The 24791-nt window shown below is 53.3% G+C and overlaps 1 protein-coding gene across 1 annotated transcript in view; it reads right to left on the reverse strand.

Annotated features, from left to right (window-relative positions):
* The window catches only part of LOC139405579 (intermembrane lipid transfer protein VPS13B-like), a 287456-nt gene that overhangs the window by 119351 nt on the left and 143314 nt on the right, over positions 1-24791 (reverse strand). Inside the window, exons 10-14 of the mRNA XM_071147990.1 lie at positions 20024-20138; positions 8521-8665; positions 6376-6444; positions 4574-4925; positions 2576-2693 (exon numbers count right to left, since the gene is read on the reverse strand). Coding sequence (XP_071004091.1) covers positions 2576-2693; positions 4574-4925; positions 6376-6444; positions 8521-8665; positions 20024-20138 — 799 coding nt within the window. The remainder of the gene's footprint in view (positions 1-2575; positions 2694-4573; positions 4926-6375; positions 6445-8520; positions 8666-20023; positions 20139-24791) is intronic.

Genomic DNA, 24791 nt, shown 5'->3' on the forward strand with positions numbered 1-24791 from the left:
CTCACCCCTCCTCCCCCGACACTCCCCCCTCCTCCCCCCGACACTCACCCCTCCCCCCGACACTCACCCCTCCTCCCCCCCGACACTCCCCCCTCCTCCCCCCGACACTCCCCCCTCCTCCCCCCGAAACTCACCCTTCCTCCCCCCGAAACTCACCCCTCTCCCATCTGACTCTCACCCCTGTCCCATCTGACTCTCACCCCTGTCCCATCTGACTCTCACCCCTCTCCCATCTGACTCTCACCCCTCCTCCACCCGACTCTCACCCCTCTCCCACCCGACTCACCTCTCTCCCATCTGACTCTCACCCCTCTCCCATTCGACTCTCACCCCTCTCCCATCCGACTCTCACCCCTCTCCCATCCGACTCTCACCCCTCTCCCATCCGACTCTCACCCCTCTCCCATCTGACTCTCACCCCTCTCCCATCTGACTCTCACCCCTCTCCCATCTGAATCTCATCCCTCTCCCATCCGACTCTCACCCCTCTCCCATCCGACTCTCACCCCTCTCCCATCAGACTCTCACCTCTCTCCCATCTGACTCTCACCCCTCCTCCCCCCCTGTCACCCCTCTCCCATCTGACTCTCACCCCTCCTCCCCCGACACTCCCCCCTCCTCCCCCCGACAACTCACCTCTCCTCCCCCCTCCTCCCCCCGACACTCACCCCTCCCCCGACACTCACCCCTCCTCCCCCCCGACACTCCCCCCTCCTCCCCCCGACACTCCCCCCTCCTCCCCCCGAAACTCACCCCTCCTCCCCCCGAAACTCACCCCTCTCCCATCTGACTCTCACCCCTGTCCCATCTGACTCTCACCCCTGTCCCATCTGACTCTCACCCCTCTCCCATCTGACTCTCACCCCCCTCTCCCATCGACTCTCACCCCTCCTCCACCCGACTCTCACCCCTCTCCCACCCGACTCTCACCCCTCTCCCATCCGACTCACCTCTCTCCCATCTGACTCTCACCCCTCTCCCATTCGACTCTCACCCCTCTCCCATCCGACTCTCACCCCTCTCCCATCCGACTCTCACCCCTCTCCCATCCGACTCTCACCCCTCTTCCATCTGACTCTCACCCCTCTCCCATCTGACTCTCACCCCTCTCCCATCTGAATCTCATCCCTCTCCCATCCGACTCTCACCCCTCTCCCATCCGACTCTCACCCCTCTCCCATCAGACTCTCACCTCTCTCCCATCTGACTCTCACCCCTCCTCCCCCCCTGTCACCCCTCTCCCATCTGACTCTCACCCCTCTCCCATCTGACTCTCACCCCTCTCCCATCTGACTCTCACCCCCCTCTCCCATCTGACTGTCACCCCTCCTCCACCCGACTCTCACCTCTCTCCCATCCGACTCTCACCCCTCTCCCATCCGACTCTCACCCCTCTCCCATCCGACTCTCACCCCTCTCCCATCCGACTCTCACCCCTCTCCCATCTGACTCTCACCCCTCTCCCATCCGACTCTCATCCCTCTCCCATCCGACTCTCACCCCTCTCCCATCTGATTCTCACCCCTCCTCCCCCCGACTCTCACCCCTCTCCCATCTGACTCTCACCCCTCTCCCATCTGACTCTCACCCCCCTCTCCCATCTGACTGTCACCCCTCCTCCACCCGACTCTCACCTCTCTCCCATCCGACTCTCACCCCTCTCCCATCCGACTCTCACCCCTCTCCCATCCGACTCTCACCCCTCTCCCATCTGACTCTCACCCCTCTCCCATCCGACTCTCACCCCTCTCCCATCTGACTCTCACCCCTCTCCCATCTGATTCTCACCCCTCCTCCCCCCCTGACTCTCACCCCTCTCCCATCTGACTCTCACCCCTCTCCCATCTGACTCTCACCCCTCTCCCATCTGACTCTCACCCCTCTCCCATCTGACTCTCACCCCTCTCCCATCTGACTCTCACCCCTCTCCCATCTGACACTCACCCCTCTCCCATCTGACTCTCACCCCTCCTCCCCACGACACTCTCCCGTCTGTCTCTGCCCACGCCTCAGCCCGTCTCCCCCATCAGGAGAAAGACTGCTCCCTGGTCTCGTCTCATGGAGACGTTACAGAGCGTGACTTGATGTATGAGACCAGACTCATTTAGAGGGACACTTTAAAATGGATTGTGGTTAGCTGGCTGTGTGTGGTGGAGAGTGGAGAGGAGAGAGGGAGGAGAGGAGGAATGGAGAGGAGGAGTGGAGGAGAGAGGGAGGAGGAGAGGAGAAAGAGGAGAGGAGGAGTGGAGTGGAGGAGAGAGGGAGGAGTGGAGGAGAAAGGGAGGAGGAGAGGAGAGATGGAGGAGTGGAGGGGAGGAGTGGAGGGGAGAGGGAGGAGGAGAGGAGAGAGGGAGGAGGAAAGGAGAGGAGAGAGGGAGGAGAAGAGGAGTGGAGAGGAGGAGGAGGAGAGGAGAGGAGAGAGGAGGAGTGGAGGGGAGGAGAGAGGAGGAGGAGAGGAGAGGAGAGAGGAGGAGAGGAGAGAGGGAGGAGAGGAGAGGAGAGGAGAGGAGAGAGGATGAGAGGAGAGAGGATGAGAGGAGAGAGGGAGGAGAGGAGAGTAGTAGAATAGACTCACTGGTAGATGTCCTTGCGCAGCACGGTTCTGGTCAGAGGGTTATCTGCCTGAGGGGCCACGCTGACAGATCCTATCTTCAGTACCAGAGTGTCCTCTCTCTCTCTCCTCAGCTGGGGTTCTGGGAGACACAACACACAGTGGGTATCAGACCCAGACAGACCATATACACTTCAGTACCAGAGTGTCCTCTCTCTCTCTCCTCAGCTGGGGTTCTGGGAGACACAACACACAGTGGGTATCAGACCCAGACAGACCATATACACTTCAGTACCAGAGTGTCCTAAGGAGCCCCCCTGAGGAGCCCCCCTGAGGAGCCCCCCCTAAGGAGCCCCACTAAGGAACAACCCCCCCCCCCCCCCCCCCAGGGTTGGAGTTAAAACCTCCAGGAGGGTTTCTCTCCAGGAACAGTGTTGGAGTTAAAACCTACAGGACGGTTTCTATTCAGGAACATGGTTGGAGTTAAAACCTCCAGGAGGGTTTCTCTTCAGGAACATGGTTGGAGTTAAAACCTCCAGGAGGGTTTCTCTCCAGGAACAGGGTTGGAATTAAAACCTACAGGAGGGTTTCTCTACAGGAACAGGGTTGGAGTTAAAACCTCCAGGAGGGTTTCTCTTCAGGAACATGGTTGGAGTTAAAACCTCCAGGAGGGTATTGTACAGTACAACGTCGATCTTCTCTGGCTCAACATCAGAGGCCGTAGCTAGAAAGCCTCAATAAATCAGTGAACATGACCTTAAAAAGGTCAGTCCATGGATACCCTCCTGTCTTACCTGTCTTACCTGTCTGTCTTGTCTTACCTGTCTCACCTGTCTGTCCTGTCTGTCCTGTCTGTCCTGTTTGTCCAGTCTGTCCTGTCTGTCCTGTTTGTCCAGTCTGTCCTGTCAGTCCGTGGATCCCCTCCTGTCTTACCTGTCTTACCTGTCTGTCCTGTCTTACCTGTCTCACCTGTCTGTCCTGTCTGTCCTTTCAGTCCATGGATACCCTCCTGTCTTACCTGTCTTACCTGTCTGTCCAGTCTGTCCAGTGTGTTCTGTCTGTCCTGTCTGTCCTATCTTACCTGTCTGTCCTGTCTTACCTGTCTGTCCAGTCTGTCCTGTCTGTCCTGTCTGTCCTGTTTGTCCTGTCTTACCTGTCTGTCCTGTCTGTCCAGTCTGTCCTGTCAGTCCGTGGATCCCCTCCTGTCTTACCTGTCTGTCCTGTCTTACCTATCTTACCTGTCTGTCCTGTCTGTCCTGTTTGTCCAGTCTGTCCTGTTTGTCCGGTCTGTCCTGTCTGTCCAGTCTGTCCTGTCTGTCCTGTCTGTCTGGTCTGTCCAGTCTGTCCTGTCTGTCTGGTCTGTCCAGTCTGTCCTGTCTGTCCAGTCTGTCCAGTCTGTCCAGTCTGTCCAGTCTGTCCAGTCTGTCCAGTCTGTCCAGTCTGTCCTGTCTGTCATGTCTTTCCAGTCTGTCCCGGTCTTACCTGTGTGTCTGTCCAGTCTGTCCAGTCTTACCTGTCTGTCCTGTCTGTCCGGTCTGTCCAGTCTGTCCAGTCTGTCCAGTCTGTCCAGTCTGTCCTGTCTGTCCTGTCTGTCCAGTCTGTCCAGTCTGTCCCGGTCTTACCTGTGTGTCTGTCCAGTCTGTCCAGTCTTACCTGTGTGTCTGTCCTGTCTGTCCTGTCTGTCTGGTCTGTCCTGTCTGTCCAGTCTTACCTGTGTGTCTGTCCAGTCTGTCCAGTCTTACCTGTGTGTCTGTCCTGTCTGTCCTGTCTGTCCAGTCTGTCCTGTCTGTCCTGTCTGTCCAGTCTGTCCAGTCTGTCCTGTGTGTCTGTCCTGTCTGTCTGGTCTGTCCTGTCTGTCCAGTCTTACCTGTGTGTCTGTCCTGTCTGTCCAGTCTTACCTGTGTGTCTGTCCTGTCTGTCCAGTCTTACCTGTGTGTCTGTCCTGTCTGTCCAGTCTTACCTGTGTGTCTGTCCTGTCTGTCCAGTCTTACCTGTGTGTCTGTCCTGTCCGTCCAGTCTTACCTGTGTGTCTGTCCTGTCCGTCTGGGTTCCAGGGACAAAACACCCTGATCACCGATGTGTTGACATATAGCAGCGGTAGGCTGCGCGACGTCAGGGCGTGACTTCTCATCGGCTGGCCCGCCGTTTTGCCGAGGTCCCGGTACCGTCGTGGCAGCGAGGCGTGGAACACCCCGGCTACGGTGGCCAGTAGGGGACAGGAGAGGACAAGGTCAAAAGGTTGGGCGGTCAGCAGGATCTCTCTCAGGTAGTGGGGGGACCCGTCAGCCGGGCCCTCCGTCAGCCGCTGGGCCCCGCGAGGATCCGCTCGTTCCAGCCGCGTGGTCAACTTGTGGCGGACGTTTCTGGTGACCGCCTGGGGGAAGGTCATATTTATATAAATACATTATATTACTACTACTACTACTAGTAGTACTACTAATGAATACATAATTCTAATAATATTAATAATAATAGTAATACTAATGAATATATAATACTAATAATATTAATAATAATAGTAATACTAATGAATATATAATACTAATAATGCATAACAATGAATGAATAAATAATAAGACTAATGAATAAATAATAAGACTAATCAATAAATAATAACACTAATCAATAAATAATAAGACTAGTAATACTACTGATACTAATAATAATGAATATATAATAACAATAATAAATACATAATAATAATAATAACAATAATAAATAATAATAATAATAATATATAATAATAATACATAATAATAATAATAATAATATATAATAATAATAATAATATATAATAATAATAATATATAATAATAATAATAATATATAATAATAATAATATATAATAATAATAAATAATAATAATAATAATATATAATAATAATAATAATAATAATATATAATAATAATAATAATATATAATAATAATAATAATATATAATAATAATAATATATAATAATAATAATATATAATAATAATAAATAATAATAATAATAATAATAATAATATATAATAATAATAATAATATATAATAATAATAATATATAATAATAATAAATAATAATAATAATAATATATAATAATAATAATAATATATAATAATAATAAATAATAATAATAATAATAATAATAATATATAATAATAATAATAATAATAATATATAATAATAATAATATATAATAATAATAATAATAATATATAATAATAATAATAATATATAATAATAATAATAATAATATATACTAATAATAATATATAATAATAATAATATATAATAATAATAAATAATAATAATAATAATAATAATAATATATAATAACAATAATATATAATAATATATAATAATAATAATATATAATAATATATAATAATAATAATATATAATAATAATATAATAATAATAATAATAATAATATATAATAATAATAATAATAATATATAATAACAATAATATATAATAATAATAATAATAATATATAATAATAATAATAATATATAATAATAATATATAATAATAATAATAATAATAATATATAATAATATATAATAATAATAATATATAATAATAATATAATAATAATAATAATAATAATATATAATAATAATAATATATAATAATATATAATAATAATAATATATAATAATACTATAATAATAATAATAATAATATATAATAATAATAATATATAATAATAATATATAATAATAATAATAATAATAATAATATATAATAACAATAATATATAATAATAATAATAATAATAATTAATACATAATAATATCAACAACAACAATAATAACTATTGTAATAATAATTGTAACCTGGGTGTATGTGATGGACAGGAATCCGTGCTGCTGGTGGGAGGAAACCTCCAGGACCTTGGCTGCTGTCTGATTGGTGGGGAGGTGGAGGAGGTGGAGACAACAGGTTCACAGTGGAACACCACATAAACACTAACTGAGACACATTAAACCAACTCCTGGACTACAATGGATCCTCTCCAGTCAAAGACCAGAGCTTTAAGGTAACACTTCCTATGAACAGTCTCCTGATACACCAATACCACACTCATAAAGACCCCTACTGGGCCCATAGGGCTCTGGTCTAATGGAGTGCACTACTGGGCCCATAGGGCTCTGGTCTAATGTAGTGCACTACTGGGTCCATAGGGCTCTGGTCTAATGGAGTGCACTACTGGGCCCATAGGGCTCTGGTCTAATGTAGTGCACTACTGGGCCCATAGGGCTCTGGTCTAATGTAGTGCACTACTGGGCCCATAGGGCTCTGGTCTAATGTAGTGCACTACTGGGCCCATAGGGCTCTGGTCTAATGTAGTGCACTACTGGGCCCATAGGGCTCTGGTCTAATGTAGTGCACTACTGGGTCCATAGGGCTCTGGTCTAATGTAGTGCACTACTGGGTCCATAGGTGACTGATCCCAGGCCTGTACTGTATGTGACTGATCCCAGGCCTGTACTGTGTGTGACTGATCCCAGACCTGTACTGTATGTGACTGATCCCAGACCTGTACTGTATGTGACTGATCCCAGACCTGTACTGTATGTGACTGATCCCAGACCTGTACTGTATGTGACTGATCCCAGGCCTGTACTGTATGTGACTGATCCCAGACCTGTACTGTATGTGACTGATCCCAGACCTGTACTGTATGTGACTCATCCCAGGCCTGTACTGTATGTAACTGATCCCAGACCTGTACTGTATGTGACTGATCCCAGGCCTGTACTGTATGTGACTGATCCCAGACCTGTACTGTATGTGACTGATCCCAGGCCTGTACTGTATGTGACTGATCCCAGACCTGTACTGTATGTTACTGATCCCAGACCTGTACTGTATGTGACTGATCCCAGACCTGTACTGTATGTGACTGTCTAACAGGCCTGTACTGTATGTGACTGTCTAACAGGCCTGTACTGTATGTAACTGATCCCAGACCTGTACTGTATGTAACTGATCCCAGGCCTGTACTGTATGTGACTGATCCAAGACCTGTACTGTATGTGACTGATCCCAGGCCTGTACTGTATGTGACTGATCCCAGACCTGTACTGTATGTAACTGATCCCAGGCCTGTACTGTATGTAACTGATCCCAGGCCTGTACTGTATGTGACTGATCCCAGACCTGTACTGTATGTGACTGTATGTCTGGTCTCTAAATGAAACTAGTTTAACTCCGTAGAGGATACCAGGCGTCTTCTGGAGGGCCGTACCTCTTAACAACAAGGAAGTCAATTCAAAGTTAAACAATATCTCTGATTTACAAGCAACATCTATCTACTGTTAACAATCTTAAAACGGTTGATTTGCACAAATTCATTACCGACGAAAATATTTCAATTTTACAATACAAGTGAAAGAAAATGCCGTTGAATTACGAGGAGGGCGATTGGTTAAAGAGATAAGAAGCAATGCCAAGAAAAAGTAGAGCGCGTTTCCACATCAATCACAAGAGTTTGGGCTTTCATCAACCTTTCATCAACCTTTCATCAACCTTTCATCAACAGGGAGAACAAGATGAATACCTCACGGCCATTGTGTTGGCCTTCGTACTATCGTATGAACAACAGGTTGAATTTAAAACCAGTCTATGGAGGAGAGATTTGACCTCTAATCCTCAGAACCAGGATGTAACTGGAGTTAATAGTTCCTGTACAGGTGATGATTCACATCGCCCTCCAAAAGCCAAATCTGAGGTCGATTTAGTCCACTCGGAAGTCCTTATTGTAGCGACTAGGTACGGGTGAACAGGAACGTTTAAACAGAGTTCAGTCGTGCTGAGTCTTTACGGTATGTGACGTTCCCATAACAAACCTGATTGGCTTCTGGGATGGCACTAAACTGAAGCATGATGGGAGTTAAACGGGATAGTTGGATAAAAACCCCCACTGTGACCAAGGTTGATGAGAACTCAGAGAGCTAAAGAGGAAGCTGTGTTCTTACAGGCGGAACGAAGCCAGAGAGGTGGCTGAAGGAGTCCTGTTTGCTGACGGGTCGAACCAACACCGTGCGTCTGTTCAGCTTATCAGTACAAGACAGGACAACCCCTCCACAGCGGCCCACTGCAAGACCAGACCCCTCCTCTGGACTGGAGGGGGGGGATCAGAGAGGGGGGAGATGGAAACAGATGAGGAGGGGGGGACAAGAGAGAGAAAGGAGGAGAGATGGAGGGGAGGGAGGGGACAGAAGTCAAGAAATACAAATCAATAAGACTGGATTAAAAAGAGATGTGATGATTAGATTTTTTTTCTTCTGCAAAACAAAATAAGAGAAGAACAGAACAAATCAAATTAGTTTTCTGTCCTTTAGCTTGAAGCATCAGGATCGTTGAGGGATGGCCTTATGCTGACACACTTCCTGCCGGGCGGCTGACACACTTCCTGCCGGGCCGGCGGGCAGGTAACAGAACACCGAGATAGAAACGTGTTCGACAGACATGATATATCTGTCATGTATAAGAAGGGATCGTCATCGTGGACAACTTTAATCAGTACATTTCTGTCTGAAACATTTAGGAACGTGTCACCCTTCCTGAAACACAGCCCCGTTGTTGATGTGTATATTTAGTCAGAGACCCTCTGGGCAGCAGGCGACAGCACAAAGCCATCTCTCCAACCACTGTGACATCATCACCCCGGGACAGGAGGACTGGGGGCCCCCGTGTCACAGAAACACTGATTCCATTAGATTAGAGCCACATAATCACAGTTTCAACCTGATTCCATTAGATGATTATAGCAGATCAGAGCAACTGGAGAATGGGGGGGGGGGGGGGGGGGGTGGGACACACACACTGGTCACCTCATTCTGGGCCTTCAAGGACCTTTTTACATCTGTCAAATAGGTGTCAGTATACATGATGTTGTTTAAACTGTGTGTCTCTGTGTCCCCCCCCCCCCCATCGTTTCTCCAGTGGTCAGAGTAGAGATGTCATTGGCCTAGCTAGGTTAAGAGAAGGGCAGATATATCTGGGCGTGTCGGGTCGGGTCGGTCAACGGGAGCAGAGCGGCAGGCTGCTCTAGACGAAGGCCTCACCACAGACTGTAGAACGACTCCTTCATGACGGACCCAGCAGCCCTCACCAGGCCTGGAACACATAGCATCACACTGTACCTAATATAACGACCCAGCAGCCCTCACCAGGCCTGGAACACATAGTAACACACTGTACCTAATATAACGACCCAGCAGCCCTCACCAGGCCTGGAACACATAGCATCACACTGTACCTAATATAACGACCCAGCAGCCCTCACCAGGCCTGGAACACATAGCATCACACTGTACCTAATATAACGACCCAGCAGCCCTCACCAGGCCTGGAACACATAGTATCACACTGTACCTAATATAACGACCCAGCAGCCCTCACCAGGCCTGGAACACATAGCATCACACTGTACCTAATATAATGACCCAGCAGCCCTCACCAGGCCTGGAACACATAGCATCACACTGTACACTGACCCCTGGCTTTAAACAATGACCACTGGCTTTAAACACTGACCACTAACTACCTTTAAACACTGACCCCTGGCTTTAAACCCTGACCCCTACCTTTAAACCCTGACCCCTGGTTATAAACACCGACCCCTGGCTTTAAACATCGACCCCTGGCTTTAAACACCGACCCCTGGCTTTAAACACTGACCCCTACCTTTAAACCCTGACCCCTACCTTTAAACCCTGACCCCTGGCTTTAAACACAGACAACGACAAATCATTAGACATTGATCCATTCAGACGGAGCGCCAGAAACCAAGAGGACGAGATCAGATCAGGATAACAGCTGTACATGATGATACATGGGTTTCTACAGGACCACCTGAGGATTAGAAACAAGATGAACTGAAGACGACACCAAGAAGACGACACCCCACCTCCATCTCACCCCATGACATCATAACCTCCACTCCCATGTTTCCCCTCCTCTCTTCTCTTCTCTTCTCCCCTCCCCTCACCTCTCCTCTCCCATGTCTCCTCTCCTCTCCCCTCCACTCCCATGTCGCCTCTCCTCCCCTCTCCTCTCCTCTCTCCTCCTCTCCCCTCCCCTCCCCTCACCTCTCCCCTCACCTCCTCTCCTCTCCTCTCCCCTCCCCTCACCTCTCCTCTCCCCTCCACTCCCATGTCTCCTCCCCTCCCCTCTCCTCTCCTCTCCCCCCCTCCCCTCCTCCCCTCCCCCTCCTCTCCTCCCCTCTCCCCTCCTATCTCCTCTCCTCCCCTCTCCCCTCCTATCTCCTCTCCTCTCCTCTCCTCTCCTTTCTCCCATGTGTTTCAGTACGGCGAAGAATAGATCAATTAATTACTGTCACTGGAGAGAACAGTACGTGTTGGGAGGGAGGGAGGGAGGGAGGGAGGGAGGGAGGGAGGGAGGGAGGGAGAAGAAAGGAAAGAGGAGGAGATGACTATAGGAGGGTTAAACATGCACAGCACATTTATGGCACAGCTTCATGCCAATATTTTAACATCTGCAATTTCAATGGAAGAGCCCTCTCATAGCTCCATCCCCAGCCCTCTCATAGCTCCACCCCCAGCCCTCTCATAGCTTCATCCCCAGCCCTCTCATAGCTCCACCCCCAGCCCTCTCATAGCTCCAACCCCAGCCCTCTCATAGCTCCAACCCCAGCCCTCTCATAGCTCCATCCCCAGCCCTCTCATAGCTCCATCCCCAGCCCTCTCATAGCTCCACCCCCAGCCCTCTCATAGCTCCACCCCCAGCCCTCTCATAGCTCCATCCCCAGCCCTCTCATAGCTCCATCCCCAGCCCTCTCATAGCTCCATCCCCAGCCCTCTCATAGCTCCATCCCCAGCCCTCTCATAGCTCCATCCCCAGCCCTCTCATAGCTCCACCCCCAGCCCTCTCATAGCTCCATCCCCAGCCCTCTCATAGCTCCATCCCCAGCCCTCTCATAGCTCCATCCCCAGCCCTCTCATAGCTCCATCCCCAGCCCTCTCATAGCTCCATCCCCAGCCCTCTCATAGCTCCATCCCCAGCCCTCTCATAGCTCCATCCCCAGCCCTCTCATAGCTCCATCCCCAGCCCTCTCATAGCTCCATCCCCAGCCCTCTCATAGCTCCATCCCCAGCCCTCTCATAGCTCCATCCCCAGCCCTCTCATAGCCCCATCCCCAGCCCTCTCATAGCTCCATCCCCAGCCCTCTCATAGCTCCATCCCCAGCCCTCTCATAGCTCCATCCCCAGCCCTCTCATAGCTCCATCCCCAGCCCTCTCATAGCTCCATCCCCAGCCCTCTCATAGCTCCATCCCCAGCCCTCTCATAGCTCCACCCCCAGCCCTCTAATAGCTCCATCCCCAGCCCCCTCTCTCATAGCTCCATCCCCAGCCCCCTCTCTCATAGCTCCATCCCCAGCCCCCTCTCTCATAGCTCCATCCCCAGCCCCCTCTTTCATAGCTCCATCCCCAGCCCTCTCATAGCTCCATCCCCAGCCCTCTCATAGCTCCATCCCCAGCCCCCTCTCTCATAGCTCCATCCCCAGCCCTCTCATAGCTCCATCCCCAGCCCCCCCTCTCATAGCTTCAACCCCAGCCCCCTCTCTCATAGCTCCACCCCCAGCCCCCTCTCTCATAGCTCCATCCCCAGCCCTCTCTCTCATAGCTCCATCCCCAGCCCTCTCATAGCTCCATCCCCAGCCCTCTCATAGCTCCATCCCCAGCCCTCTCATAGCTCCATCCCCAGCCCTCTCATAGCTCCATCCCCAGCCCTCTCATAGCTCCATCCCCAGCCCTCTCATAGCTCCATCCCCAGCCCCCTCTCTCATAGCTCCATCCCCAGCCCCCTCTCTCATAGCTCCATCCCCAGCCCCCTCTCTCATAGCTCCATCCCCAGCCTCCTCTCTCATAGCTCCATCCCCAGCCCTCTCATAGCTCCATCCCCAGCCCTCTCATAGCTCCATCCCCAGCCCTCTCTCTCATAGCTCCATCCCCAGCCCTCTCATAGCTCCATCCCCAGCCCTCTCATAGCTTCATCCCCAGCCCTCTCATAGCTCCATCCCCAGCCCTCTCAAAGCTCCATCCCCAGCCCTCTCTCTCATAGCTCCATCCCCAGCCCTCTCATAGCTCCATCCCCAGCCCTCTCATAGCTCCATCCCAGCCCTCTCATAGCTTCATCCCCAGCCCTCTCATAGCTCCATCCCCAGCCCTCTAATAGCTCCATCCCCAGCCCTCTCATAGCTCCAACCCCAGCCCCCTCTCTCATAGCTCCATCCCCAGCCCTCTCATAGCTCCATCCCCAGCCCTCTCATAGCTCCAACCCCAACCCCCTCTCTCATAGCTCCATCCCCAGCCCCCTCTCTCATAGCTCCATCCCCAGCCTCCTCTCTCATAGCTCCATCCCCAGCCCTCTCATAGCTCCATCCCCAGCCCTCTCATAGCTCCATCCCCAGCCCTCTCATAGCTCCATCCCCAGCCCTCTCTCTCATAGCTCCATCCCCAGCCCTCTCATAGCTCCATCCCCAGCCCTCTCATAGCTTCATCCCCAGCCCTCTCATAGCTCCATCCCCAGCCCTCTCATAGCTCCATTCCCAGCCCTCTCTCTCATAGCTCCATCCCCAGCCCTCTCATAGCTCCATCCCCAGCCCTCTCATAGCTCCATCCCCAGCCCTCTCATAGCTCCATCCCCAGCCCTCTCATAGCTCCATCCCCAGCCCTCTCATAGCTCCAACCCCAGCCCCCTCGCTCATAGCTCCATCCCCAGCCCTCTCATAGCTCCATCCCCAGCCCTCTCATAGCTCCAACCCCAACCCCCTCTCTCATAGCTCCATCCCCAGCCCCCTCTCTCATAGCTCCATCCCCAGCCTCCTCTCTCATAGCTCCATCCCCAGCCCTCTCATAGCTCCATCCCCAGCCCTCTCATAGCTCCATCCCCAGCCCTCTCATAGCTCCATCCCCAGCCCTCTCTCTCATAGCTCCATCCCCAGCCCTCTCATAGCTCCATCCCCAGCCCTCTCATAGCTTCATCCCCAGCCCTCTCATAGCTCCATCCCCAGCCCTCTCATAGCTCCATCCCCAGCCCTCTCTCTCATAGCTCCATCCCCAGCCCTCTCATAGCTCCATCCCCAGCCCTCTCATAGCTCCATCCCCAGCCCTCTCATAGCTCCATCCCCAGCCCTCTCATAGCTCCAACCCCAGCCCCCTCGCTCATAGCTCCATCCCCAGCCCTCTCATAGCTCCATCCCCAGCCCTCTCATAGCTCCAACCCCAACCCCCTCTCTCATAGCTCCATCCCCAGCCCCCTCTCTCATAGCTCCATCCCCAGCCTCCTCTCTCATAGCTCCATCCCCAGCCCTCTCATAGCTCCATCCCCAGCCCTATCATAGCTCCATCCCCAGCCCGATCTCTCATAGCTCCATCCCCAGCCCTCTCTCTCATAGCTCCATCCCCAGCCCTCTCTCTCATAGCTCCATCCCCAGCCCTCTCATAGCTCCATCCCCAGCCCTCTCATAGCTCCATCCCCAGCCCTCTCATAGCTTCATCCCCAGCCCTCTCATAGCTCCATCCCCAGCCCTCTCATAGCTCCATCCCCAGCCCTCTCATAGCTCCAACCCCAGCCCTCTCTCTCATAGCTCCATCCCCAGCCCTCTCATAGCTCCATCCCCAGCCCTCTCATAGCTCCAACCCCAGCCCCCTCTCTCATAGCTCCATCCCCAGCCCCCTCTCTCATAGCTCCATCCTCTCTCTCATAGCTCCAACCCCAGCCCTCACTCTCATAGCTCCATCCCCAGCCCCATCTCTCTCATAGCTCCATCCCCAGCCCCCTCTCTCATAGCTCCATCCCCAGCCCTCTCATAGCTCCAACCCCAGCCCCCTCTCTCATAGCTCCATCCCCAGCCCCCTCTCTCATAGCTCCATCCTCTCTCTCATAGCTCCAACCCCAGCCCTCACTCTCATAGCTCCATCCCCAGCCCCCTCTCTCTCATAGCTCCATCCCCAGCCCCCTCTCTCATAGCTCCATCCCCAGCCCTCTCATAGCTCCAACCCCAGCCCCCTCTCTCATAGCTCCATCCCCAGCCCTCTCATAGCTCCATCCCCAGCCCTCTCATAGCTCCAACCCCATCCCCCTCTCTCATAGCTCCATCCCCAGCCCCCTCTCTCATAGCTCCATCCTCTCTCTCATAGCTCCAACCCCAGCCCTCACTCTCATAGCTCCATCCCCAGCCCCATCTCTCTCATAGCTCCATCCCAAGCCCCCTCTCTCATAGCTCCATCCCCAGCCCTCTCATAGCTCCAACCCCAGCCCTCTCATAGCTCCAACCCCAGCCCCCTCTCTCATAGCTCCATCCCCAGCCCCCTCTCTCATAGCTCCATCCTCTCTCTCATAGCTCCAACCCCAGCCCTCACTCTCATAGCTCCATCCCCAGCCCCCTCTCTCTCATAGCTCCATCCCCAGCCCTCTCATAGCTCTAACCCCAGCCCCCTCATAGCTCCATCCCCAGCCCTCTCATAGCTCCATCCCCAGCCCTCTCATAGCTCTATCCCCAGCCCCCTCTCTCATAGCTCCATCCCCAGCCCTCTCATAGCTCCAACCCCAGCCCCCTCTCTCATAGCTCCATCCCCAGCCCCCTCTCTCATAGCTCAATCCTCTCTCTCATAGCTCCAACCCCAGCCCTCACTCTCATAGCTCCATCCCCAGCCCCCTCTCTCTCATAGCTCCATCCCCAGCCCCCTCTCTCTCATAGCTCCATTCCCAGCACCCTCTCTCATAGCTCCATCCTCTCTCTCATAGCTCCAACCCCAGCCCCCTCTCTCATAGCTCCATCCTCTCTCTCATAGCTCCAACCCCAGCCCCCTCTCTCATAGTTCCATCCTCCCTCTCATAGCTCCAACCCCAGCCCCCCCCTCTTTCATAGCTCCAACCACAGCCCCCTCTCTCATAGTTCCATCCTCCCTCTCATAGCTCCATCCCCAGCCCTCTCATAGCTCCATCCCCAGCCCTCTCATAGCTCCATCCCCAGCCCTCTCATAGCTCCATCCCCAGCCCTCTCATAGCTCCATCCCCAGCCCTCTCATAGCTCCATCCCCAGCCCCCTCTCTCATAGCTCCATCCCCAGCCCCCTCTCTCATAGCTCCATCCCCAGCCCCCTCTCTCATAGCTCCATCCCCAGCCTCCTCTCTCATAGCTCCATCCCCAGCCCTCTCATAGCTCCATCCCCAGCCCTCTCATAGCTCCATCCCCAGCCCTCTCTCTCATAGCTCCATCCCCAGCCCTCTCATAGCTCCATCCCCAGCCCTCTCATAGCTTCATCCCCAGCCCTCTCATAGCTCCATCCCCAGCCCTCTCAAAGCTCCATCCCCAGCCCTCTCTCTCATAGCTCCATCCCCAGCCCTCTCATAGCTCCATCCCCAGCCCTCTCATAGCTCCATCCCCAGCCCTCTCATAGCTTCATCCCCAGCCCTCTCATAGCTCCATCCCCAGCCCTCTCATAGCTCCATCCCCAGCCCTCTCATAGCTCCAACCCCAGCCCCCTCTCTCATAGCTCCATCCCCAGCCCTCTCATAGCTCCATCCCCAGCCCTCTCATAGCTCCAACCCCAACCCCCTCTCTCATAGCTCCATCCCCAGCCCCCTCTCTCATAGCTCCATCCCCAGCCTCCTCTCTCATAGCTCCATCCCCAGCCCTCTCATAGCTCCATCCCCAGCCCTCTCATAGCTCCATCCCCAGCCCTCTCATAGCTCCATCCCCAGCCCTCTCTCTCATAGCTCCATCCCCAGCCCTTTCATAGCTCCATCCCCAGCCCTCTCATAGCTTCATCCCCAGCCCTCTCATAGCTCCATCCCCAGCCCTCTCATAGCTCCATCCCCAGCCCTCTCTCTCATAGCTCCATCCCCAGCCCTCTCATAGCTCCATCCCCAGCCCTCTCATAGCTCCATCCCCAGCCCTCTCATAGCTTCATCCCCAGCCCTCTCATAGCTCCATCCCCAGCCCTCTCATAGCTCCATCCCCAGCCCTCTCATAGCTCCAACCCCAGCCCCCTCTCTCATAGCTCCATCCCCAGCCCTCTCATAGCTCCATCCCCAGCCCTCTCATAGCTCCATCCCCAGCCCTCTCATAGCTCCATCCCCAGCCCTATCTCTCATAGCTCCATCCCCAGCCCTCTCTCTCATAGCTCCATCCCCAGCCCTCTCATAGCTCCATCCCCAGCCCTCTCATAGCTCCATCCCCAGCCCTCTCATAGCTTCATCCCCAGCCCTCTCATAGCTCCATCCCCAGCCCTCTCATAGCTCCATCCCCAGCCCTCTCATAGCTCCAACCCCAGCCCTCTCTCTCATAGCTCCATCCCCAGCCCTCTCATAGCTCCATCCCCAGCCCTCTCATAGCTCCAACCCCAGCCCCCTCTCTCATAGCTCCATCCCCAGCCCCATCTCTCTCATAGCTCCATCCCCAGCCCCCTCTCTCATAGCTCCATCCCCAGCCCTCTCATAGCTCCAACCCCAGCCCTCTCATAGCTCCAACCCCAGCCCCCTCTCTCATAGCTCCATCCCCAGCCCCCTCTCTCATAGCTCCATCCTCTCTCTCATAGCTCCAACCCCAGCTCTCACTCTCATAGCTCCATCCCCAGCCCCCTCTCTCTCATAGCTCCATCCCCAGCCCTCTCATAGCTCCAACCCCAGCCCCCTCATAGCTCCATCCCCAGCCCTCTCATAGCTCCATCCCCAGCCCTCTCATAGCTCTATCCCCAGCCCCCTCTCTCATAGCTCCATCCCCAGCCCTCTCATAGCTCCAACCCCAGCCCCCTCTCTCATAGCTCCATCCCCAGCCCCCTCTCTCATAGCTCAATCCTCTCTCTCATAGCTCCAACCCCAGCCCTCACTCTCATAGCTCCATCCCCAGCCCCCTCTCTCTCATAGCTCCATCCCCAGCCCCCTCTCTCTCATAGCTCCATTCCCAGCACCCTCTCTCATAGCTCCATCCTCTCTCTCATAGCTCCAACCCCAGCCCCCTCTCTCATAGCTCCATCCTCTCTCTCATAGCTCCAACCCCAGCCCCCTCTCTCATAGTTCCATCCTCCCTCTCATAGCTCCAACCCCAGCCCCCCCCCCTCTTTCATAGCTCCAACCACAGCCCCCTCTCTCATAGTTCCATCCTCCCTCTCATAGCTCCATCCCCAGCCCCCCCTCTTTCATAGCTCCAACCCCAGCCCCCTATCTCATAGCTCCATCCTCTCTCTCATAGCTCCATCCCCAGGACCCCTCTCTCATAGCTCCATCCCCAGCCCTCTCTCTCATAGCTCCATCCTCTCTCTCATAGCTCCAACCCCAGCCCTCTCTCTCATAGCTCCATCCCCAGCCCTCTCATAGCTCCAACCCCAGCCCCCTCTCTCATAGCTCCATCCCCACCCCCCTCTCTCATAGCTCCATCCTCTCTCTCATAGCTCCAACCCCAGCCCTCACTCTCATAGCTCCATCCCCAGCCCCCTCTCTCTCATAGCTCCATCCCCAGCCCCCTCTCTCTCATAGCTCCATTCCCAGCACCCTCTCTCATAGCTCCATTCCCAGCACCCTCTCTCATAGTTCCATCCTCCCTCTCATAGCTCTAACCCCAGCCCCCTATCTCATAGCTCCATCCCCAGCCCCCCCCCTCTCATAGCTCCAACCCCAGCCCCCTATCTCATAGCTCCATCCTCTCTCTCATAGCTCCATCCCCAGGACCCCTCTCTCATAGCTCCATCCCCAGCCCTCTCTCTCATAGCTCCATCCTCTCTCTCATAGCTCCAACCCCAGCCCTCTCTCTCAGAGCTCCATCCTCAGCCCCCTCTCTCATAGCTCCATCCTCTCTCTCATAGCTCCAACCCCAGCCCCGTCTCTCATAGCTCCATCCTCTCTCTCATAGCTCCATCCCCAGCCCCCCCTCTCTCATAGCTCCATCCCCAGCCCCCTCTCTCATAGCTCCATCCCCAGCCCTCTCTCTCATTGCTCCATCCCCAGCCCTCTCTCTCATAGCTCCATCCTCTCTCTCATAGCTCCATCCCCAGGACCCCTCTCTCATAGCTCCATCCCCAGCCCGCTCTCTCATAGCTCCATCCTCTCTCTCATAGCTCCATCCCCAGGACCCCTCTCTCATAGCTCCATCCCCAGCGCCCTCTCTCTCATAGCTCCATCCCCAGCTCCCTCTCTCATAGCTCCATCCCCAGCCCTCTCATAGCTCCAACCCCAGCCCTCTCTCTCATAGCTCCATCCCCAGCCCTCTCATAGCTCCATCCCCAGCCCCCTCTCTCATAGCTCCATCCCCAGCCCACTCTCTCTCATAGCTCCAACCCCAGCCCCCTCTCTCATAGCTCCATCCCCAGCCCTCTCTCTCATAGCTCCATCCCCAGCCCCCTCTCTCATAGCTCCATCCCCAGCCCCCTCTCTCAAAGCTCCAACCCCAGCCCCCTCTCTCATAGCTCCATCCCCAGCCCCCTCTCTCATAGCTCCATCCCCAGCCCCCTCTCTCATAGCTCCATCCGCAGCCCCCCTCTCTCATAGCTCCAACCCCAGCCCCCTCTCTCATAGCTCCATCCCCAGCCCCCCCTCTCTCATAGCTCCATCCCCAGCCCCCCCCTCTCTCTCATAGCTCCAACCCCAGCCCTCTCTCTCATAGCTCCATCCTCTCTCTCATAGCTCCATCCCCAGCCCCCTCTCTCATAGCTCCAACCCCAGCCCTCTCTCTCATAGCCCCATCCTCTCTCTCACAGCTCCATCCCCAGCCCCCTCTCTCATAGCTCCATCCTCTCTCTCACAGCTCCATCCCCAGCCTCCTCTCTCATAGCTCAATCCCCAGCCCCCCCTCTCATAGCTCCATCCCCAGCCCCCTCTCTCATAGCTCAATCCACAGCCCCCTCTCTCATAGCTCTTCTGCCTCTGAGGGACGGGACATGACACTCACTGGCTGAGGGACGGGACATGATGCTCGTTGGCTGAGGGACATGACAGGACACTCACTGGCTCAGGGACGGGACATGACAGGACACTCACTGGCTGAGGGACGGGACATGATGGGAAACACCACCACTGTGACCAGACAGGAACACAGAGACAGGAACACAGAGACAGGAACACAGAGACAGGAACACAGAGACAGGAACACAGAGGAACAGGAACACAGAGGAACAGGAACAGAGACAGGAACACAGAGACAGGAACACAGAGACAGGAACACAGAGAAAGGAACACAGAGGAACAGGAACACAGAGACAGAACACAGAGACAGGAACACAGAGGAACAGGAACACAGAGCCAGGAACACAGAGCCAGGAACACAGAGGAACAGGAACACAGAGGAACAGGAACACAGAGAAACATGAACACAGAGAAACATGAACACAGAGAAACATGAACACAGAGCCAGGAACACAGAGCCAGGAACACAGAGGAACACAGAGGAACAGGAACACAGAGCCAGGACTGAGACAGCCTGTCCTGTCAGGATCCAGGAGACATCTGGATGTACCTGGTCTGGTACTGGTCCATGTTGAAGCTGCCCACTTTACATTTAATCTTGGTGTAAACATCCTGAACATCTACTGACGCACTGAGATCCTCAGCCTCACTGATCACACAGATCTCTGGAGAGAGAGAGAGGGGGTTGAGAGGGAGAGAGAGGGAGGGGGGAGAGAGAGGGAGGGGGAGAGATATAGGGGGGAGAGGGAGGGGGAGAGATAGAGGGGGGGAGAGAGGGAGAGAGAGAGAGGGAGGGGGAGAGATAGAGGGGGGGAGAGAGGGAGAGAGGGGGAGAGAGGGGGGGTGAGAGGGAGGGGGGAGAGGGAGAAAGGGGGAGAGAGAGGGAGGGGGGAGAGAGGGATAGGGAGAGAGGGAGAGAGAGATAGAGAGAGGGAGAGAGAGAGATAGAGAGAGGGAGAGAGAGAGGGGGAGAGAGAGGGGGGAGAGAGGGGGGGAGAGAGAGGGCGAGAGGGGGGTGAGGTAGAGGAGGAATGGGGGAGAGAGACATGGAGAGAGGGTGGGGGAAAGAGAGGGGGGAAGGAGAGAGAGGGGGGAGAGAGGGGGGAGAGAGACAGGGAGAGAGGGATGGGGAGAGAGAGGGGGGGAGAGAGAGGGGGGAGAGAGACAGGGAAAGAGAGAGAGGGGGGATAGAGGGGGAGGGGGAGAGAGGGGGGGGGGGAGGGAGAGAACATTAGTGGGATACAGATCATGTGTGTTGCCTGACATGCGTATGACTATGTGTGTTTGTGATTAGTGTATTTCTCTGGGCGCGGCCCTAACCCTATCCAGACCCTGGTCAAACCCACGTTCATGAATCAACTGTAGACCTCTTACTGGGAGTAAACCCAGTCGGAGACGATGGTCACACAGAACTGTTCTGAGCCAAAGCCTTCTGAGCTTGAATTTCCTCTGGCCTGCTGTCGTAGGGTTGAAACAGCCGGTTCGCCTGTCTGAACATACTCTAAACTCCGCCCATCTCTAAACTCCGCCCATCTCGCTCGAGATAGAAATCACTGGCTCCGCCCATCTCACTTGAGATATAAATCACTGGCTCCGCCCATCTCACTCGAGATAGAAATCACTGGCTCCGCCCATCTCACTCGAGATAGAAATCACTGGCTCCGCCCATCTCACTCGAGATAGAAATCACTGGCTCCGCCCATCTCACTCGAGATAGAAATCACTGGCTCCGTCCATCTCACTCCAGATAGAAATCACTGGCTCCGCCCATCTCACTCCAGATAGAAATCACTGGCTCCGCCCATCTCACTCGAGATAGAAATCACTGGCTCCGCCCATCTCACTCGAGATAGAAATCCCTGGCTCCGCCCATCTCACTCGAGATAGAAATCACTGGCTCCGCCCATCTCACTCCAGATAGAAATCACTGGCTCCGCCCATCTCACTCCAGATAGAAATCACTGGCTCCGCCCATCTCACTCCAGATAGAAATCACTGGCTCCGCCCATCTCACTCCAGATAGAAATCACTGGCTCCGCCCATCTCACTCGAGATAGAAATCACTGGCTCCGCCCATCTCACTCCAGATAGAAATCACTGGCTCCGCCCATCTCACTCCAGATAGAAATCACTGGCTCCGCCCATCTCACTCGAGATAGAAATCACTGGCTCCGCCCATCTCACTCGAGATAGAAATCCCTGGCTCCGCCCATCTCACTCGAGATAGAAATCACTGGCTCCGCCCATCTCACTCGAGATAGAAATCACTGGCTCCGCCCATCTCACTCGAGATAGAAATCACTGGCTCCGCCCATCTCACTCGAGATAGAAATCACTGGCTCCGCCCATCTCACTCGAGATAGAAATCACTGGCTCCGCCCATCTCACTCCAGATAGAAATCACTGGCTCCGCCCATCTCACTCCAGATAGAAATCACTGGCTCCGCCCATCTCACTCGAGATAGAAATCACTGGCTCCGCCCATCTCACTCGAGATAGAAATCCCTGGCTCCGCCCATCTCACTCGAGATAGAAATCACTGGCTCCGCCCATCTCACTCCAGATAGAAATCACTGGCTCCGCCCATCTCACTCCAGATAGAAATCACTGGCTCCGCCCATCTCACTCCAGATAGAAATCACTGGCTCCGCCCATCTCACTCGAGATAGAAATCCCTGGCTACACAAGCAGAGGAGAAAGTAGTGGGTTTTTAACAAACACCAACGAAACAACTCTACCAAAACCCAAACTACTCAACACCTGGGGGTAACGACCACTCTCTCCACACTAACAGGGACCCGGGTCAGAGCCCAAACTACTCAACACCTGGGGGTAACGACCACTCTCTCCACACTAACAGAGACCCGGGTCAGAGCCCAAACTACTCAACACCTGGGGGTAACGACCACTCTCTCCACACTAACAGGGACCCGGGTCAGAGCCCAAACTACTCAACACCTGGGGGTAACGACCACTCTCTCCACACTAACAGGGACCCGGGTCAGAGCCCAAACTACTCATCACCTGGGGGTAACGACCACTCTCTCCACACTAACAGAGACCCAGGTCAGAGCCCAAACTACTCAACACCTGGGGGTAACGACCACTCTCTCCACACTAACAGGGACCCGGGTCAGAGCCCAAACTACTCAACACCTGGGGGTAACGACCACTCTCTCCACACTAACAGGGACCCGGGTCAGAGCCCAAACTACTCAACGCCTGGGGGTAACGACCACTCTCTCTACACTAACAGGGACCCGGGTCAGAGCCCAAACTACTCAACACCTGGGGGTAACGACCACTCTCTCCACACTAACAGGGACCCGGGTCAGAGCCCAAACTACTCAACACCTGGGGGTAACGACCACTCTCTCCACACTAACAGGGACCCGGGTCAGAGCCCAAACTACTCAACACCTGGGGGTAACGACCACTCTCTCCACACTAACAGGGACCCGGGTCAGAGCCCAAACTACTCAACACCTGGGGGTAACGACCACTCTCTCCACACTAACAGGGACCCGGGTCAGAGCCCAAACTACTCAACACCTGGGGGTAACGACCACTCTCTCCACACTAACAGAGACCCGGGTCAGAGCCCAAACTACTCAACACCTGGGGGTAATGACCACTCTCTCCACACTAACAGAGACCCGGGTCAGAGCCCAAACTACTCAACACCTGGGGGTAACGACCACTCTCTCCACACTAACAGGGACCCGGGTCAGAGCCCAAACTACTCAACACCTGGGGGTAACGACCACTCTCTCCACACTAACAGAGACCCAGGTCAGAGCCCAAACTACTCAACACCTGTGGGTAACGACCACTCTCTCCACACTAACAGAGACCCGGGTCAGAGCCCAAACTACTCAACACCTGGGGGTAACGACCACTCTCTCCACACTAACAGAGACCCAGGTCAGAGCCCAAACAGATCCCCAACATTATCCGTCCGCAGAAACGTATTTCATAGGATCCCCAACATTATCCGTCGTTCGTAGGATCCCCAACATTATCCGTCAGCAGAAACGTATTTCATAGGATCCCCAACATTATCCGTCGTTCGTAGGATCCCCAACATTATCCGTCCTCAAACGTATTTCATAGGATCCCCAACATTATCCGTCCGCAGAAACGTATTTCATAGGATCCCCAACATTATCCGTCGTTCGTAGGATCCCCAACATTATCCGCCCATCTCACTCCAGATAGAAATCACTGGCTCCGCCCATCTCACTCGAGATAGAAATCACTGGCTCCGCCCATCTCACTCGAGATAGAAATCCCTGGCTCCGCCCATCTCACTCGAGATAGAAATCACTGGCTCCGCCCATCTCACTCCAGATAGAAATCACTGGCTCTGCCCATCTCACTCCAGATAGAAATCACTGGCTCCGCCCATCTCACTCCAGATAGAAATCACTGGCTCCGCCCATCTCACTCCAGATAGAAATCACTGGCTCCGCCCATCTCACTCGAGATAGAAATCACTGGCTCCGCCCATCTCACTCCAGATAGAAATCACTGGCTCCGCCCATCTCACTCCAGATAGAAATCACTGGCTCCGCCCATCTCACTCGAGATAGAAATCACTGGCTCCGCCCATCTCACTCGAGATAGAAATCCCTGGCTCCGCCCATCTCACTCGAGATAGAAATCACTGGCTCCGCCCATCTCACTCGAGATAGAAATCACTGGCTCCGCCCATCTCACTCGAGATAGAAATCACTGGCTCCGCCCATCTCACTCCAGATAGAAATCACTGGCTCCGCCCATCTCACTCCAGATAGAAATCACTGGCTCCGCCCATCTCACTCCAGATAGAAATCACTGGCTCCGCCCATCTCACTCCAGATAGAAATCACTGGCTCCGCCCATCTCACTCGAGATAGAAATCCCTGGCTCCGCCCATCTCACTCGAGATAGAAATCACTGGCTCCGCCCATCTCACTCCAGATAGAAATCACTGGCTCCGCCCATCTCACTCCAGATAGAAATCACTGGCTCCGCCCATCTCACTCCAGATAGAAATCACTGGCTCCGCCCATCTCACTCGAGATAGAAATCCCTGGCTACACAAGCAGAGGAGAAAGTAGTGGGTTTTTAACAAACACCAACGAAACAACTCTACCAAAACCCAAACTACTCAACACCTGGGGGTAACGACCACTCTCTCCACACTAACAGGGACCCGGGTCAGAGCCCAAACTACTCAACACCTGGGGGTAACGACCACTCTCTCCACACTAACAGAGACCCGGGTCAGAGCCCAAACTACTCAACACCTGGGGGTAACGACCACTCTCTCCACA

This window comes from Oncorhynchus clarkii, chromosome 3, assembly GCF_045791955.1.
Source record: "Oncorhynchus clarkii lewisi isolate Uvic-CL-2024 chromosome 3, UVic_Ocla_1.0, whole genome shotgun sequence".
In the NCBI taxonomy this organism is placed as follows: Eukaryota; Metazoa; Chordata; class Actinopteri; order Salmoniformes; family Salmonidae; genus Oncorhynchus; species Oncorhynchus clarkii.